At 41.3% G+C, this 18374-nt stretch overlaps 1 protein-coding gene across 1 annotated transcript in view; it reads right to left on the reverse strand.

Moving 5' to 3' along the window:
• The window catches only part of ARMC2 (armadillo repeat containing 2), a 112058-nt gene that overhangs the window by 54508 nt on the left and 39176 nt on the right, over positions 1-18374 (reverse strand). Inside the window, exons 8-9 of the mRNA XM_055087576.1 lie at positions 14300-14402; positions 12768-12991 (exon numbers count right to left, since the gene is read on the reverse strand). Coding sequence (XP_054943551.1) covers positions 12768-12991; positions 14300-14402 — 327 coding nt within the window. The remainder of the gene's footprint in view (positions 1-12767; positions 12992-14299; positions 14403-18374) is intronic.

Consider the following 18374-nt stretch of genomic DNA (forward strand, 5'->3'; position numbering starts at 1 on the left):
GAAAAGATTTTGTTAAAATATAATCCACTACCTTCTAAAGCAGAGAAAATGAAATTAATGCTTCAAATAAATGTGTGCAAGTCTTTTGCAGTCAATTCAATTATGTAGCAATTTAGTAAATTCTTCCCTGAAAGATTCAGTATCCAAAACACTGGAGGGGAAACAAACTATTCTAGCATTCCACTTTACCAGGGATCTACAATGCAGTCTCTTAAGCTAAGGAAGGCTAACAAACCATTCTAGGCATTTCAAGCCATCACTGCCATAAAATGGAAAATTCTCATCATCAGACCCTGGCTCTACCTGTTCTTCTTCAGAGACAGCCCAGGCACTGGAGCACTGCTGGTTTATGTCAATCCAAAGGGAGACTCAGAGGCTTCCCCACTCTGACACCAAAGAGCACAGATGCCCAAGTGAATTCTGGCCTGAACCAGACAGACAGAGACCGTGGCAGATCATGGAACACTCATTCCACCCACAGTGCACACAAATGCCTCCCCTTCCCTGACCCCCAAGTCTTCACAGATTGGGCACCTCAACCTGTTGTCATCTTCTGGCTCCCCAACTCAACCTCTGGCAGGGGGCGCTGTCAGCAGGAGGGACCAGACTTTTCTTAGGAGCTTTTGTTTTCTTGTTTCAACCTCAGTTTTGGTTGGTTTTTTTCTCCCTTTCAACCCTTTTTCTCACCTCATTAGAAAAAGTTAAGACAGCTCATGGTTCTTTTGCCCCGAATACATAACTTTTTTTTTTTTTTTTTTGCGGTACGCGGGCCTCTCACTGCTGTGGCCTCTCCCGTTGCGGAGCACAGGCTCCGGACGCGCAGGCTCAGCGGCCATGGCTCACGGGCCCAGCCGCTCCGCGGCATGTAGGATCTTCCCGGACCGGGGCATGAACCCGCGTCCCCTGCATCGGCAGGCGGACTCTCAACCACTGCGCCACCAGGGAAGCCCCATAACTTTTATAAATGGCCCAAATCAAGAGTGGAAGCACACATTTATAGGTGACACATCACCTGATTTTAAATCCCTATCTATTTACTGCCTGTATCAATCACATTGTATGGAGTACAGGGAGTTGAGAGAGTTGAATGTTTCCAAATTTGTCAGTTGTGATGCTAGTAGAATAATATACATGAAACATATACCATGCACTTGAAAAATACATAGTGATGCCTCAATATATGACACTACCATCAACACAGTGTCTCAAGTCCCAAAACTTCAGACACATTCCAGAATCTTGCCTTTCTGCTTTCTGTCACCCTAAGCCCTACTGGCTTTTTATCTATTGCTCCTAGAATATGACTCCATTTCCTGACCTTGGTGTACAAGGCCTGGTATGGTCTGACTCTTGCCAACCCCTCAAACTTCATCTCATACCACACACCCCCCACAAACTACTTTATGTTAGGTTATTTAATATTATGTTTTATTGTCTATTTCTCTATACTAGAAGCTTCAGTGAGGGTATACACTTTGTCTTTTCACCATTGTGCCCCCCAGGCCCAAATCTAGTGCCTGGCACACAGTGGGTCCTCAATAAACATTTGTTGATGGAATGGACGAATGGATTAACACCTACAAGGGAAACACTGGTATAAATAGAAAGGTTGGGATTCAGAAAACCATGGATGAATCAGACAATGTCTCAGTGAGATGGATTTTAAGATGATTTAAAAGGAGCGGAGGAATAAAAAAATAATCGATGAAAGAAAAATGGACTTCCTGGAGGGGGACTAGTGTATTCCCTATTCATCTCATTCACGACAGCAGCCCCTTCCTAGGCTCCTAACTCCTTTCCCTCCTTCCCTTTCAACAGCTGACTGATCACCTGTTCTACCTCTTCTTCCCATCTTCAAGGTTGCTGGTTCTGTTTAAGCCCGCTTCATCTCTCTCCCAAACTCTACACTCCCTGCATGGGCTCCTTCCACTCTCTCCACTGTTGGGCTCATCTCCCCACAGCGTCTCCCTGCTGCCAGAGGGAGCATCTTGAAACCCAACCTTCCCCGTTCAAAGACATCCTCTGACTTCCGGTGGCCTACTGGGCAAAATCCATATCTTAAAGGCTATTCACTCTCTAAAGCACGGTTCAGCCCCCACAAGCTCACCTCCTTCACCTCCTCCCCATCTTTCAGACTCTGCACCATACACAACCTCCTCATCCTTTCACAATTCCAAACCTTTGAACGGACCACTGCCTCTGCCCAGAATGTCCCCCCTCCATCACACTCTGTCGCCCCTTCTCCAACCTGCTCACCTCCTGCTAGGGTTTATGGACCCAGCTCAGGCTCTCTTCTCCTCTATGAAGACTTTTCAGTGGTTGATTGCTTCTCTTCCAGGTGAACAGACCTTCCTGTTCCATACCCATCATAGACTCCTAACCACTAGTTTCAGGTACCTTCTCTCCCACTGTGAGCTCCTCCACAGTCCAAACAGTTTCTTATTCCTTTTCCTACCCAGAGGACAATAAATATGCCCATAAAAAGCTTACTGGATGATACACATCAGGAGAAGGGAAGGAAGAGGGGATGAGGAGGGGAAAGAAGGAAAGGAGGAGGAGGAAGGAAATGAAGGGACAAGGGAGACGGGAGACAGAAAAGGAGGCTTTTCCCCTTTAAGAAGCCTCTGACAAGAAAGTGCCGGCATTAGCAGAGGCCTGGTGGTAAACCAGAGCTTAAATCCCCGGGGAGGAGGGTCAGGAGGAGGTCGCCAGGCAGATGCAGCCGTGAAGGCCCCCCATTTGAAAGGCTGGCTGTGAGCCAATGATCTCACTGCGGGAGGGGCTGGCGCTGAACACTGATCACAGACAAGTGGCTTTTTCTGGGAAAAATATAAAGAGGTCAGTGGGAGGAGAGTCTAACTAAATACTGTGGTAACAGTAAAGGCAAATTCCAAGTCAACCCACTTAACTCTCAGCCTTGCTCCAACTTTTTAACAGAGATATATTTGCAGAAATTGTTAATGAGCTGTGTGCTCTGCCGCTGAGTCTTTGTTTTCCGCCCCGCAGGAAAGCCCACCTACTGGGCCTGCCCCCCAAAGCAGGAGTTCACCGAAGTCCGAGCTTCATGCTGGGAGAAATGTATCTGTTCCTTTCTTAACTTTCTATTCTAGTTTATATTGTTCCTAATTCCACTGAGTTATGTACTCTTCTATTTTACTGCATATAATCTTTTAAGCCATCTCAAATACTTTATGACAAAAAAAGAAAAAGAAGTAGAAGTTAGATGCATACACAGATGCTTGTTTAGCTTCTAAAGGACTTTACTGGAACTATTCCCAACCTCTTAACTGTCATCTCACCAAGAAATAGCAAACTGAAAAACAGGAGTTTCCATTCTTCTTTTTCCCATCACTTAATGTGCAACCCCTTGGGGCAGATATACTGAGTCAGAAGGCAACCAGTGGGAAGAAGAGAAAGGACAATATGATGCTGGTAATCCACAAAAAGGATTGATAAAAATTTAAGTGTCCTTGCTTATTAGCAGCTGTTAGATGATGTCTGGGACGAAAGGGGACCTAAATGTTTGGTATATATCAGGGAAGAAACATGCCAGTGTGATTCTGGTTGCTAATCTACTGCTGGAAAATGACTGAGCCACACACACACACACACACACACACACACACACACACTCTACAGCTTTGTGGTGCTCACTTCTCCTGAGGCAGCTTTTTCTCTCTGGGTTTCCCCAAACTCCTTGATCGTAAGATTGGGCCCCAACCTCAATCAGCATCTCCAGGTAAAACACCTGGTGAGTTTGGCAAAGCTGTCCTATCTCACACTGAATTAGTTGGGCCTCAGAGTCTTCACCATGCAGTCAACATTGGGAGACCCATTTTAAAGGGAAAAAGTCTATCAAGAAGTGATTACTTTATAAGGGCTCAAAAAGCATTTTAGTAAAGCAAAATTAGAATTCAAAAGATTTAGCATTTAAAAAAATCAATTTAGGTACTTCATTATCGATTTTAAATTATGTTTCCAATTATTAATTATTTGAAAAACCTAAGCAAACACATGAAATATTTGCCTTAAAATACGAGGCCCTCCTGATTGAGATCAATGAACTGAAGAATGACAGTGCAGGCCCAGCAGCTGTGGCCTCATCCCCAGCATTCTCTGCTGCAGGGGGGTGGGCGCACAGTGGGGAGGGCTGGTTGGCCCACCTGGGCCTCCATATACTGCTCATTTCTCAAGTGGATGACTTCTCTATTCCCTTTGCACTCTCCCTCCATCAGAGTCCTCAGTCCCCAGGGAACTCACCAGATTCTTCTGCCCAAGGAGGCATTCAGCCATCAGAGCTGGCCCAGATCGGAGGGGCTTGCAGCTCACAGCCCAGCACAGAATTCCTGTTTAGGTGCATCAGAAATTGAACAGGCTCTTTGGCTAGCCTGGGAACTTCACTGTCAATCATGGTATTATTCCTTGGAGAAATATTTTCCCAATTTCAAAAAACCGACTTTCAAAGAAAACTTTGGAACATAATGCAATTGAAAACTGCACTAACAGTCTGAAAGTTATTATGCTTCCTCTACCAAAATTAGCATCATGAATCATTTTATTTTTATACATTGAATGCTATTATGAAAAAAATATGAGCAGCTACTTTATTTTTTATAAAGCTATCTTGTGAGCTTGATCTCATTTGCTCCCTGAATGTTGTAGACAGGAGAGGTATTCTGAGCTCCAATTTTCAGATGAGGAAACGGAAGCTCAGAAAGTCTCCCAGCTCCAGGCAGGTGGGCATCTGGGGCTCTAACGACTCCTTATATGTTGTCTCCCCTGCTCCATTTGACTGTCTCCTAAAAGCATTCATTTTATTGCTCAATCATCTGGAATATCCATAACCAAAATCCCTAGAGCTTTATCTCAACTTAACTGCCAACTGCAGAATGGTTCACTTCCCGCTGATGATGTGAAAGAATAAACACAGCCGCCAGAGACCACAAACAGTGTCAAATGATTTAAGACCAAAGCCACACCATTTTCCAACCTCAGCAAAACCATCTCCCTCTATTAATGAAAGCATATTCATTTTCTGGATTTGTGCCCAATTGAGACCACATATATGCCAAAACCAGAGCCCATGTGGTAACCCAAGAAGTTTCATATTGTCTCATGTATGATTAGTACAGTTCTGCCTGAGGAAAAGGAAACCAATTGTAAGATGCCACTATATACGTGAAACCACTAGTTCCAAAATTTCCTAAGCATTTTCTTGGAGTTAAGATACATGCATGTGAAAGTAATATTAATTCTCAATCCTCAGTAATGCCTGGTGCCTGGCTGTGAAGCCTACTTGGCACATTCCTACCATGAGGGTCCTACTTCTGCAGGAAACGGTTCTGCCCTCCTCAAGCTCCAGTGCCCTACTTTGAGACTCTTATTTAACATTTGCCTATGTTTATTATTGTTTCTCCATTTACTGCCACTATGTCAGTTACCTTGGTAAAATGAGTAGGTAGCTGATTCTTCCAGTTGTGGCCATTATATGTATCAATACAGCTGAAATTTGAATGTCATCTAAACTATACAGAATGCCAGAGCAGGAGAATAAGGAAAATGAGTCTGAAAAAGATAATGCTTTAAGAACTACAGAGTAGTAACACTGATTTTTCAGAATTACATGTTAGAGTTAGTGACATTTCTTTATTGCCACAACTAATATGTCTGCAGGGAAGAGATGAGACTGAGCAGATATGACAGCAATTGAAAAGCAAATGGCTCTCCCCAGAAGCAGGTGGCATAGGAATACTTACTTCCCACACCTGATGTTCCTCCCTTGTGAGGTGACATTTCTTAGCATAATCTCCTGGTCACTCTCCACCCCTCACTTCCTGCTTGATGAGCACAGGTGTTCTCCTCTGCTCCTCCTGGGGCAGGCGTGGCCTGTGACTGGGTGGGTAAATCTGATTCAGGGGTTCAGTATTAGAAAGCACACCCACCTCAGCTATAAACTACATCCTTCAACTTTCTTCCCCATCTGCCTTAGTCTCTCTCTTATTTCTAATTCAAAGCCCAAGGCGTTACGTGTTTGGGATCTCTGACTCCCCCCAAATCTTCAGGTATGCCATCCGTGGAGAGTCGAAGTTGAACAAGAGTTGCCTATATGTAGCCCTTTCCCAGGAAAGGGAAGAGTAGGCTCTGACTGCCCACTCTCTCATGCCAGTTGGATGACTGAGTGGTCAGATACACTACTGGGTATTCCTTTATAGGAAGGAACCCTCATAAGTAGAAACAGCTCCCCTTCCCACTAACAAATACATCATTAAAAAATTAGCAAGCCTAATAACCAAACTAAAGACTGTGACAAAAAAAGAGATTCACCTACTCTCAAAAATAATATGCAAATAAGTAAAATAGTTAATTGTATCGTACCCATATCAGTTTCCCCCTTTTAATAATGTCCTACAGTTATGTAAGATGTCATCATTGGGAGAAGCAGGGTGATTGGATAAATAGGACCCCTCTACTATTTTTGCAACATCTTGTGAGCCTATACTGAGTTCAAAATAAAAGATAAAAAGGAAAGCCACACACACACAAAATACACAAAGATGAAATCCATCTTCAACTCTGTCATCTTAATTGTTGTGATTAATTTTTTCTTATCAGAAATAATTGCTCTTTGAAGCTTCAAGTTTTGGTGATTCTGATCTCACTTTGTTTAATAAATTTCTGCTGAGTGCCATCTACGTGCCATGTCCTGTTCTAGGTGCTTCAATAGATCATCTTGTTTAACTCTCCTGACTACGCTCTACCCCAGGCACGGCCAGTCACTGGGAGATGAGGAGGGCGAGGCTCACAGAAGGTCAGAGCTGAACCGCTTTTTCAGGCCTGTGCTCCCGTCACTAGTCCATGAGGCAGCACGGAGCCCTGTCCCCGCCGGGCACAAAGCCAGAGGGACCATCAGGGCTCCGGAAGACGACGGTACCGCGTGCTGGGGACGTGGAATACATGATACAGGAGCGAACTCGCATCAGCCAAAGCGGGGAGTTTACTCTAGGGCTTAGAAATTAAAAAACAAAAACCCAACTATATCAAAACATCTCTTAATTTAAAAGTGTAGAGATAAAGAAATCATTTAAGATTTAAAGAGAGTGTGGACAGACCCCCTGCAACAGGACGTGGCCCCACCTGCCCACTCAAATTGCCCCACACAGTAGGAGAATTCCTCTTCCCCCGTGTGCGTGCCGTAGCACTTGCCAAAGCTGACCAATCCTTGCTCTTAAAATCTCTACCCTCTTCCACACTGTCCTTTCTGAATTTTCTGGTCACTTCTCTTGTCTCTCCCTATTCCACAAATCTGGCCATTTTATGGAACCTGTCCTCAGCCCTCCTCTAGCCCTCCTCTCTCTCTCTCTACTCTCCCCTTGAGTAGTATCATTGTCTTTCTCGACTTCAACGGTCAACTCCACGTAGATGACGCTAAGTCTGCTTTTCTGGCTTTACTTTCTCTGCTAAGCATGGGTTCTTCTCTCCAGTTTCCTGCCGGACAGTCCCACTTGGCTGTTCTGCTGGCACCTTAAAGTTTTACACGAGGGCTGATTACATCATTTCCCTCCCTCCTCTCGCCAAATCAGTTCCCTTACATAACCCTCTAATTTCTGACAATAACATTATCATTTTCTGAGCTACCCAGGGTCAAATCTCTGTTTAATTCACTCTCCTTTCCCCCACCCTCTAGAGCCAAAGTGGAGGAGAGGGACTGCCAAGGGGTGGGAGGACTGACCTTCCTGAGAAACATCCGCTTAGAAAAAGGAAGAATTGGACAGTGGAGCTGTACTGAGCAAGAAGGGTGAAAGATGGGGACTTGAAGGACCCTCTGGGTGGCAGGTTTAGAGGTCAGAGAAGAGAAACCAGGTGTAAGACGAAGGAAAGAAACCATGTTATCTGGGGGGGGGTGCGGGTGGTGCCAGACAGCTCTAACTTCAAAAATGTTAAATCTAAAGCAGGGAAAGAATATATTTCTCTAAGAACTGAACTCAAAATCAAGTGGGTCAGGCTGTAAAGAAGAAAAGGCTGGAAATACAAAGGAATACATAAAAATAGGAACATTAGTTTAAATCAACCTGGGTTTAATAGTTATGTTATATACCTACAAATTACCTAACTGTAAACGTTGAGTACCTTGAGATTTTCTCCAATTACAGTAAAGCAGCTTTGTACATAGTGTCCTCAAGACACAAGAGGACAAATGAGACACCAGGGGAATTGGGGCTTGTTTGTGACTGTGACGCATACAAAAGACTCTTCTCCAGTCCCCAGAAAGGGGGCACGATGGAAACCACAACAGACTTTCTGATGGAGGTGACTCCAGGAATTTTCCTCAGTTCCTGTTTTATCCCTTCCCAACTGTTGGGCCTTACAAGTCAGAAATGAACCCCAACACCTCCTGATAATCCACCGAGATTAATATTGACAAACGCCTATTTCGTCCACGTCACCTCCTTAGGTGATGCAATTTAAGGCTGGAATCTAGGGGGCCTAGCCTTTTAGCTGGTCTGTACTTCTCTTTTTCCAGGTTTCAAGGAGCTCTCCCGAAAGCCTAACATTCTGGAATTTAGTGATCATGCACAGATTAACCTTCTTTATGCTAATGATTTTGCAGACCAACTCCTGCCTCCAGTTTTGCCAGACTGGGAATATTAATACTTCCACTTAGTGGAAAGTGGTGCTGGTCCCTCTGAGCATCAACGATCATTCTCTCAACCTTCTCAAAATGCTATTAAGCATCTGACAGGTAGAACTGAGCTCGTGGAAGTACCAGAGTTTTGTCAAAGAATAGGGCATCAGAATACTAGTATCTGGACATGGGGATCGTCAAAAAGTAGGCCCCTACTGGCAGCTCTCTTGACCTCCACTGCCTTACTAACCACCCAAAGCACGCCTGGCACAGAGCAGCCACTGCACAAACACTTGTGAAATCATCGTCTCTTGATGTCAGCGGTGCAGTGATAAACATACATGTATGTGTACACAAATACGTATGTGTAAGAAACTATGCAAAGGAAACTTTCAAAAATCTCAACACTTCAGTATTTTTTCCTCTAAGCATCACTGGCCCCTAAGCTGTGGAGGAGGTTCTTTTTTTCTTTCGTGCCCATTCCTTGATCTCGATCCTTTAGCTCCATTATAATCAGTCTAAAATCTAATAACTGCAGCAACACCTCTTAATTGGGGCTGCTGTGTGTGAGATCTTAACCCTCCAATCCTTCCGTACCACTGACACACTCTCCTCCTGCCACATTTCAGCTTTTCGGCCTTTATCAGTTTAATATCTTGCGCATGCCCACCTGTCTGCCACTCTGATCTCATCTCCTCCTCCCCTTGCACTGACCTCCAGCTGCTCTGTGTTACTCCAGGTCTGCACTCTGGTATTCGAGGCCCATGACCGTAACCGCTGAATCTCACCTCTCATGCCTCCCCCACGGAACTCTCTGCTCTGGACAGACCGACCTTTTCAGCAGCCCCCAAAACACACCGTATCCCTTTTCCTCGGTGACAGTTTCCCAAATCCTATCCAACCTGCAGGACCCAGCTTCAGACACCTTCTACTCATTCAATGGCCTCCAACAGGGCTGCTTTAGGGGGACAGGACGACTCTAGCACTGGGTCGGATGGTAGAATGCACAAAGCTTTACAGCAGTTAAAGTCATAAAGGAGAGGAAGTCCTGCCTTTATCTTTTTGCCTTGCCGTGTTCTCTCTGGCTTACAGACATTATTCTGTTAGTACAGCCGCAAGTCATTTATTTATTTTTTTCAATTGAACAAAGTTGCTTTTAAAAAATGCCTTGAGCTAGAGTTACCGGTTCTGAAGGCTGCTGTAACTGAACAATTTTGCCCATGGCCAGATCTGTTTGGGTGGATGTGCACATGAGAGAGCTGGTAAAAAGCCAGTCAGTGCGACACATTCGCAAGAGTAGAGATTTTCATGTGTTCTTATAGTGAAGTCAAGTTGCTTCCATTTTTATCATTCGGACGATACAACACAGTTTTTCTTTGTTTTAATTAAACACAAGGGAATGTCCAGGGGATTCTGCAAATGAAACAGCCTAAAACAATATCTCCCTTCCCCCAAATCTGTAAACATACACACACATAGTGACAGTGTACAGCTGACACAAATGGCTCTTGGTGACCACAGCAGGAGCACATTCTCAGGTGGAGGCAATAATGGGCCCCTTTCTCCTCCTGGACGGGGATGTGGGCTGCTGACTGCACTCCTGAGAGAGGCCTCGGGTTGTGTAAGCCCCGCCCCCGCCAGATCCCAGGCAGGTTCAGAGGAAGGCTTTGGAGATGATGACAGTGCCCGGTGAGTGGTGGTGGGCAGCAAGGAGGGAGTTACTACAGTGCCCTTTCCCCCACACCCTAGAGGGATGCAAGGACGTCGGGACAAGAAAGGGGCATCTGACCCACTGAGTCAGTTTGCGTTTGAGGAGGCCGAAGCAAGGGAAGAGGGAAAGGAGAGGAGCGCAGGGAGAAGTGCACTGTACTTACTGGCATGACAGAGGTTCTAGCTCTGGATTTGATGTATTTTTGGTCACAATAATACTCAATTCTCCTTTATACCAACTGATTTAATTATATATTTTTATTCTATACAAATACATTTATATATTTGTTTTTATTTTTAAATTTATAAATTATGTATAAATATATAAATGTATATACATATATCCAGTCAGCACTCCTATCTGTAGGTTCCGCATCTGCAGATTCAACTAACCACGGACGGTGTATGGTATCCATGGATACACAGGACCGAGTATGGGACCTGAGCATCTGTGGACTTTAGTATCTGGGGCAGGTCCCCCATGGATGCTGAGGGACAACTATATATACATGAAAGAGCTTTTTAAAACAAGACAAGAATTCCAAAAGCTTTTTCGTAAAAATTAAAAGCAGAGTATCTCAGTGGAAGAATGGTTGAGAATTTGAGGTACATCTTCATCACAGAATATTATGCTGCCAATAAAAAGAATAAGTCTATAGAGTTTTTTACTATGTATTGTTAAATGAGAAAAGAGAAATGCACAGAATATTCCATTTTTGAAAACCTATGAGTGGGGTTTCCCTGGTGGCACAGTGGTTAAGAATCTGCCTGCCAATGCAGGTGATATGGGTTTGAGCCCTGGTCCAGGAAGATCCCACATGCTGCGGAGCAACTAAGCCCATGCACCACAACTACTGAGCCTGCGCTCTACAGCCTGTGAGCCACAACTACTGAAGCCCACGTACTTAGACCATGTGATCTGCAACAAGAGAAACCACCTCAATGAGAAGCCCGCGCACCACAACGAAGAGTAGCCCCCGCTCACCGCAACTAGAGAAAGCCCGCACACAGCAATGAAGACCCAACGCAGCCAAAAATAAATAAATAAAAATAAATTTATTAAAAACAAAAAAAAGAAAACCTATGAGTGTATTAAAAGGTGCTGAGCACATCTGTGTGAACAATATTGGCTAACAGGGAGAACCAGGAGGAGAAACAAGGAGGAAAAGAGGGTGATGGAAAACAAGCAAAAACAACTATTAGAAAGAGGAAGTTCATGATAAAAAGCAAGAATTATATAAAATTATACATATGTAAGTATATATAATATATATGCATGTAAAATGCATGGAAGAATGGTTACTAAAATGTTGAAGGTGGATTATCTAAGGGTGAAAATAATTCAGGTGATTTTTACACTCTTCCTCATACTTTTTTTTTGCATTTTAACAAGAAACATAATAATTATATAACCCAAATAACTATTTTCACTGAGGGAAAAATTTGAATAACTCCATAACACTGTCAGCATGAAAATAATGTTTCTTAAGTCTCCCTAGCCAAAAGAGGGCACATCCAGTAGAATTTTGAATCACTCATAACTAAAGGAGGTTTTCACAGTCTTTTTCGAAATGGAGACAGACCACAAAGTCCAAAATTAATAATTATCATATCCACTTTAAGCACCTTTAAGACAGGGCCTAAATCTAATTTTTAACACACTTTCCCCAAGGCTTCGAGCACGCAGTCCTTGATCAAGCCCCATTAATTGACAAGCACATTTCAAATCTCATCAATTATTACACCAAAGATGCTATTATCTGATATACAAATGCTATTAAACAGTAAAATCTCTTCTAAAGAAGAATACGAGACCTGAAGCAGATCCGATGAAAATAATTCAACTATGAAATTTAATCTGCCACAAAAGAAGTAATGAAACTCTAACACATAACACATTTTTTCTTCCTGCCCTGGTCATACTAAATGTATCTGGCTTTGCTACCACCGTCTACACACGCCCTCAACAACTGTCCACTCAGTGTCATTAAATTCTGTTTTCTTTATTGCAGATACAATATTTATGATATAAGCTACCAATCATCATGAACAATCTCCAGGCTAGACCTGTCTTAAACTCTGAAAGTTAACACTCCGCCTATTAAAATTCTGATTATAACATGCAATTGTTTTGAAGAGGTGCTAATTTTTCATTCTTCCAGGCCTGCTTTCTCCGCAGGGTAGTGGAAATAGGTGTCTACATGCTGGAGACCTGCTCCATGAAAAGCCATGGAATAGCCTTTCCAGAGGAAATGGGCACACACGGGGCAGAGGTGTGGCTAGGGCTGCCACCCTGATCCCCGAGGCCGGGCACCCTCACCTGGCTACAGATAACAGCTCACCTGTTTCCTGTTACACCCACTGGCAGGTAAGTGGTATTAGACAACATGAAGACTAACTTTACACATCTAACTCTTTCAAGTAAAATACTTACTTGGACTAACAAGTGGCCCGAATTAGGCAAACATGTACCAGATTTCTTGGTGTTTTCGTTTATTTGCATCATCAAACTCATCAATATTTCAACAGCACCTTTGCCAATCATTTCATGAAGAAATCCTGGATTTCCAGAAATGAATTTGATCGCCCCCATGCAGTACAAAAAAGCTTCGGTGTTAGCTTGCAGCTCTTCACTTCTCAGGACCTCCAATAATGATTCTGTCAAAAAGATGAATTACTACAAATGGATGAGTAGAACAGCTGGAAAGAGAGATATTAAAGCACTTGTAGGTGAACATCAAATACGATTTGTAAAATGTTAGCCAGAACCTACATTCAAATGCTGGTGAAGAGTTACTCATATGGCATAAAGAGGGAAACTTACTTTTAGCTAAGACAAACCTCTGTAACAGTAATGACGCAAAAAGATGGGATTATTATATGTAAATAAGAACGTGTTCTTTTAACTGAGTGCCATTCCTTGCCTCTTATTAATATTTGCCAAACTTTATTTTTGGTTACAAACAGTTTGAGTTATTACAGAATAACTAATAATCAAAGCAATTTAAGAGTTAAATTTCAACAAACCTTTAAGAATATACTGGTTGCTGTATGAATGGAAAGTTAATCAAGATAGGAACTTTTAAAAGTATCTCAACAGTAGAAAGGGGTGCTTCGAATATAACATCCACCTTTTCCCAAGACAACTTAAAGAACATCCATCCAAATAACATACAAGTACTAGGTTTTAGGATTAATTCAGGCAGCTCTGACAAAGTTAAACATGCCTATCTCACATTAATTTTTATTAATGTCAATGTGATCATCTGTCAGAACCTTTCTTTGCTTTTAGCCTGTTACTCTCAATGAGCTGATTCAGTGTTAGAAACTTCTTTCAGTACTGGCTTTGTCCCTGTCTGCTGGGATTAAAAAAAAAAAGAAGAAGACCATTTATCCTATGTTGCAAAAAGAGGACTTAGTCTTTTCCATGTTGCTGCCTTCCCTTAGATCAACAATACTAATTCATAAAAGATTTCTGTTTAGGTAACTATTTAAGCACCTTAATTATTTAAGGGTATATAAAGAATTACACATTATTACCTAGATAATTAGAATGTATTACAATTTCTCTACCTACATATTTGAAACACATTTGACACACTGTGATGTCAATTTTATAAAGACCAAACATTTCAATTATGTCAAACACTATTAAATGTATTTTTTCTAGTAGTAAAACCAAGACCAGGAAATGAATTTTTAAATAGGAACCACTTTATAAATTATATATTATTACTATAAGCATTTTTAAAAAAAAAAGCAGGCTATCCTCCTAGGTTCCAAAGGATACATTAAATGAAACATGGAAAACATAGAGGACAGAGAAAAAACAGGCATCACCTAACTTCTGCATATTATGAGAAGATAAAATATTCCAGCTATCATTAACTATAACTTTGCTCTCCAAACTTTTCATTCATACTCAAGTACAACATTTGCTCAATGGTAGTGCTGAATAATACTCACCCAGAATGCCATCATTTTGAATCAGAGAATCATTCTTCTCACTCCTGCTAATTTTAAATATAAGCTTGCAGACATTAAGAAGATTCTTTCCACTCACTTTAAGCTGCAGAGAAAGAAATCACATTTCCACTGCAGGGAAATAAAGATATGCCATAATTTTTAAACATAAACATCTAATTTAAAAAGTGCAGCAAGAGAATTTTTAAAACATAAATAAAAGTTCTAAGGAAATCAACTTTCAAAAGTTTTGGCCACATATTTGCCAACTATGGTATCTAATTAACTCACTTATAGTAAATACAATATAAGTGATATTTAGAGTAAGCACATTTTAATGATAAGCCTTTATTTCTCACTTCATAAAGTCTCATGCTTATATGTGAAATTATTACTTTTTAAAGAATATATGAGGAAAAGGGGGGGGCTGATGTTGATAAATTTAATTAAATGGAGTAATTGCCTTCCACAAAAGTAAAGGAAGATGGATACTAAAATTTCAGATTAAACTAACCTAGAAAAGAATACATCATGGAGGTGAAGGAAAGAAAAGAAAGGGGAAAAGTACAATTATATTTATCATTTGTATAAAATAAAATGAAAAAGTAATATTCTTTGATTAGATAATACATATGTATTTATTACAATATTTAAGTCTATTTCTGGAATGCTTTGAGAAAATCGCAAGTAATGTTCAAAGGTTAAAATTACCTTCTAAATCACAGAAAAATATTCAAGTAAATTAAGCAACAAGGAAGTATACTCCTTAAAAAAAAAACACAGTATAGGAGGACTGAAATGGTCTAAATTAGCTGCATATTTATGTAAAGTAGTAAAAATAAAAAATCCTAAATGCCCAACATATACGAATAGTTTAATAAATTGTAGAACATCAATACTATTCATATTAAGCAGTCACAAAAGTATAACAGTGAACACCATGCATAAAAAGATATAACCTACTGTATGATGGAAATACTATGTGCCCTCATTGCAAGAGTGTAGAATATATTTGTAGGAATGAGGTCATCCGAACAAATAAATATATCTGAGTGAAAAGGATGGCATATAGGTCATTATTTTATCATTAAAAAGTATCCTTAAAAAAAAAGGGTCTTCCCTGGTGGCACAGTGGTTAAGAATAAGCCTGCCAATGCAGGGGACACGGATTCGAGCACTAGTCTGGGACGATCCCACGTGCCGCAGAGCAACTAAGCCCGTGCGTCATAACTACTGAGCCTGCACTCTAGAGCTACAACTACTGAACCCACGTGCCTAGAGCCCGTGCTCCACAACAAGAGAAGCCACCGCAATGAGAAGCCTGCACACCGCAACGAAGGGTAGCCCCTGCTCGTCGCAAGTAGAGAAACCCCGCATGCAGCAACGAAGACCCAACACAGCCAAAAATAAATAATTAATCTAAAAAAAAGAAAAAATTCCTTTAGAAAAAAAGTATCCTTAAAATTATTCAATTTTGTTTACTTATTTTTTAAATTTTATTTATTTATTTATTTATAGCTGTGTTGGGTCTTCGTTGCTGCGTGCTGGCTTCCTCTAGTTGCAGTGAACGGGGGCTACTCTTCGTTGCAGTGCACGGGCTTCTCACTGTGGTGTCTTCTCTTGTAGCAGAGCATGGGCTCTAGGCATGCGGGCTTCAGTAGTTGTGGCACGCGGGCTTCAGTAGTTGTGGCTCATGGGCTCTAGAGCACAGGCTCAGTAGTTGTGGTGCACGGGCTTAGTTGCTCCGCGGCATGTGGGATCTTCCCAGACCAGGGCTCAAACCTGTGTCCCCTGCATTGGCAGGCGGATTTCCAACCACTGCGCCACCAGGGAAGCCCTCAATATTGTTTATTAATGAGTTTTCAGCTAGTAAAAACAAAAAGATAATGGAATTTGTCAGACATATTTTTAAAAGATTCATTCTATGTTTGGTCCACAAATATTATTGAGCTCCTACTGTGTACCAGGCACTGTGCTGTTTGCTGTAGGAAATACCAAGGTGAACGTGGTCAGCCCCGAGCTGGAGAGAAAGGGGGAGGTGACTATTATTCATGGAGCAGCTTCTGTCTGCCCCTCTACTCTGGTGCTTTTCATGACATCTCAGAGCAAACCCTGCACATTAGCTGTAGACATTCCCATTTTGCAACTGAAGAGTCTGCTCCTCAGATAGGCCAAGTCATCTCATCTCAGCATCACCTGGGTGTGTATTAGAAATGCAGAATCTCAGGCCCCACCAGCCGTATTGAACCAGAACCTGCATTTTACAACTTTGCCAGGGGATCGTGTGTACATTCAAGTCTGAGAAGCTCTGTTATAGAAGGCTCAGAAACTGTCACACGTGGCAGAATGGAAATTCTTTCTGTTCTCAGGATGAAAAAAGGAAATGGAAACTTAAAAAAAATTTTTTCAATGTTTAGGTATTTTTAAAATGTTGTTTAAAAACCTAGGGAAAAAAAGCTGACTAGACAGAAAAAAAATCTGTATCAATGGAAATATATATTGCTCTTTACATTTGGGAATATATTTTAATCTGTTGGCAATCTTCCACTACATTATGAGCCTTTGAGGTCAAAACCATGATTTGTTACTCTTTCTATATGTGGAACATAGCATCTGCTATGTACTTAGTGAAACTTGTTGAATAAATGAATGAATACAACTAACCTCACTCCCCACTCCAAGTCTTATATTTTTAGTGAAAAGTGGGAAAGGAAAAAAAAAAAAAGAACACCTGGTATCAGAGTTTTCATTAAAAAATCCCTAACAAACCCAACCATTTCCAGGCCTGCTATAAGGTCAGTTTCCATTCAAAGCAAATTCCTATACCTTCTCTTTTGGTAACTGTAAAATTATGACTTTGAGACAAAAAAGACAATAAAACATTAAATTATATGCAAGGAATATAACCTACCCTATATAAAACAGCACTTGCCCCAACACAGGCCATTCCCTTTACTCTGCTTTATTTTTTTCCCACAGGGCTCATCATCCCCTTTAGCACTTTAAGTGTTTACTCTCTGTCTTCTGCTACAAGGCCAGCCTGCAGGGCAGGGGTTATTTTATTCACTTTCATTCCCTGGCACAAAGTAGGTTCTTGCAGTGGGGTAGTTCACCTTTATGTTAAACATAGGAGTTTATTTTACTTAAAGCAAATTTGGAAAATTAAAGAAAAGGGAAGTTTAAAAATCACTCAAAACACTGCCACTATATATAGTCACTGTTGACATACTGCTATTTCTTTTCTGTTTTTCCCCCTGTATAGGATGTTAGATTGTCCTCCCTTCCTGAATGTAGTTGTTTTCACACTGTATATATGTTTGTACTCTAAAAAAAATCTTAAAATAGGCAGATATATTTTTGTAAGATTTTTTTGATACAAAGGTTAAAATGAAAATGGCTATCTGGCAAACCCCACTTAACCAAAGAATGACGGGAATAAAACACAGACCTACTAGAGCATGGACTTGAGGATATGGGGAGGGGGAAGGGTAAGCTGTGACGAAGTGAGAGAGTGGCATGGACATATTACACTACCAAATGTAAATTAGATAGCTAGTGGGAAACTGCCGTATAGCACAGGGAGATCACCTCTGTGCTCTGTGACCACCTAGAGGGGTCGGACAGGGAGGGTGGGAGGGAGGGAGACACAAGAGGGAAGAGATATGGGAATATATGTATATGTATAACTGATTCACTTTGTTGTAAAGCAGAAACTAACACACCATTGTAAAACAGTTATACTCCAATAAAGATGTTAAAAAAAAAAACAAAAAAACCAAAGAACGCAAGAAATCAGAACTAACATTATACTCACTGGATTTTTTTTAACTATAAATAATTTTAAATGTCTGAATTATAATATTAAACAGGTAGATAAAATATTAGCAGAAGTTATTTTTAAAAATTTTAGTCCTATTATCTTCAGTTTTTTGTCAAATTTTTTTTTCTTCAACAGCTTTTTATGATGTCCTTTAAAAAAAATTTACATAGGGGGCTTCCCTGGTGGCGCAGTGGTTGAGAGTCCGCCTGCCGATGAGGGGGACGCGGGTTCGTGCCCCGGTCCGGGAGGATCCCACAT

The sequence above is a fragment of the Physeter macrocephalus genome, chromosome 10 (genome assembly GCF_002837175.3).
Source record: "Physeter macrocephalus isolate SW-GA chromosome 10, ASM283717v5, whole genome shotgun sequence".
Lineage (NCBI taxonomy): Eukaryota > Metazoa > Chordata > Mammalia > Artiodactyla > Physeteridae > Physeter > Physeter macrocephalus.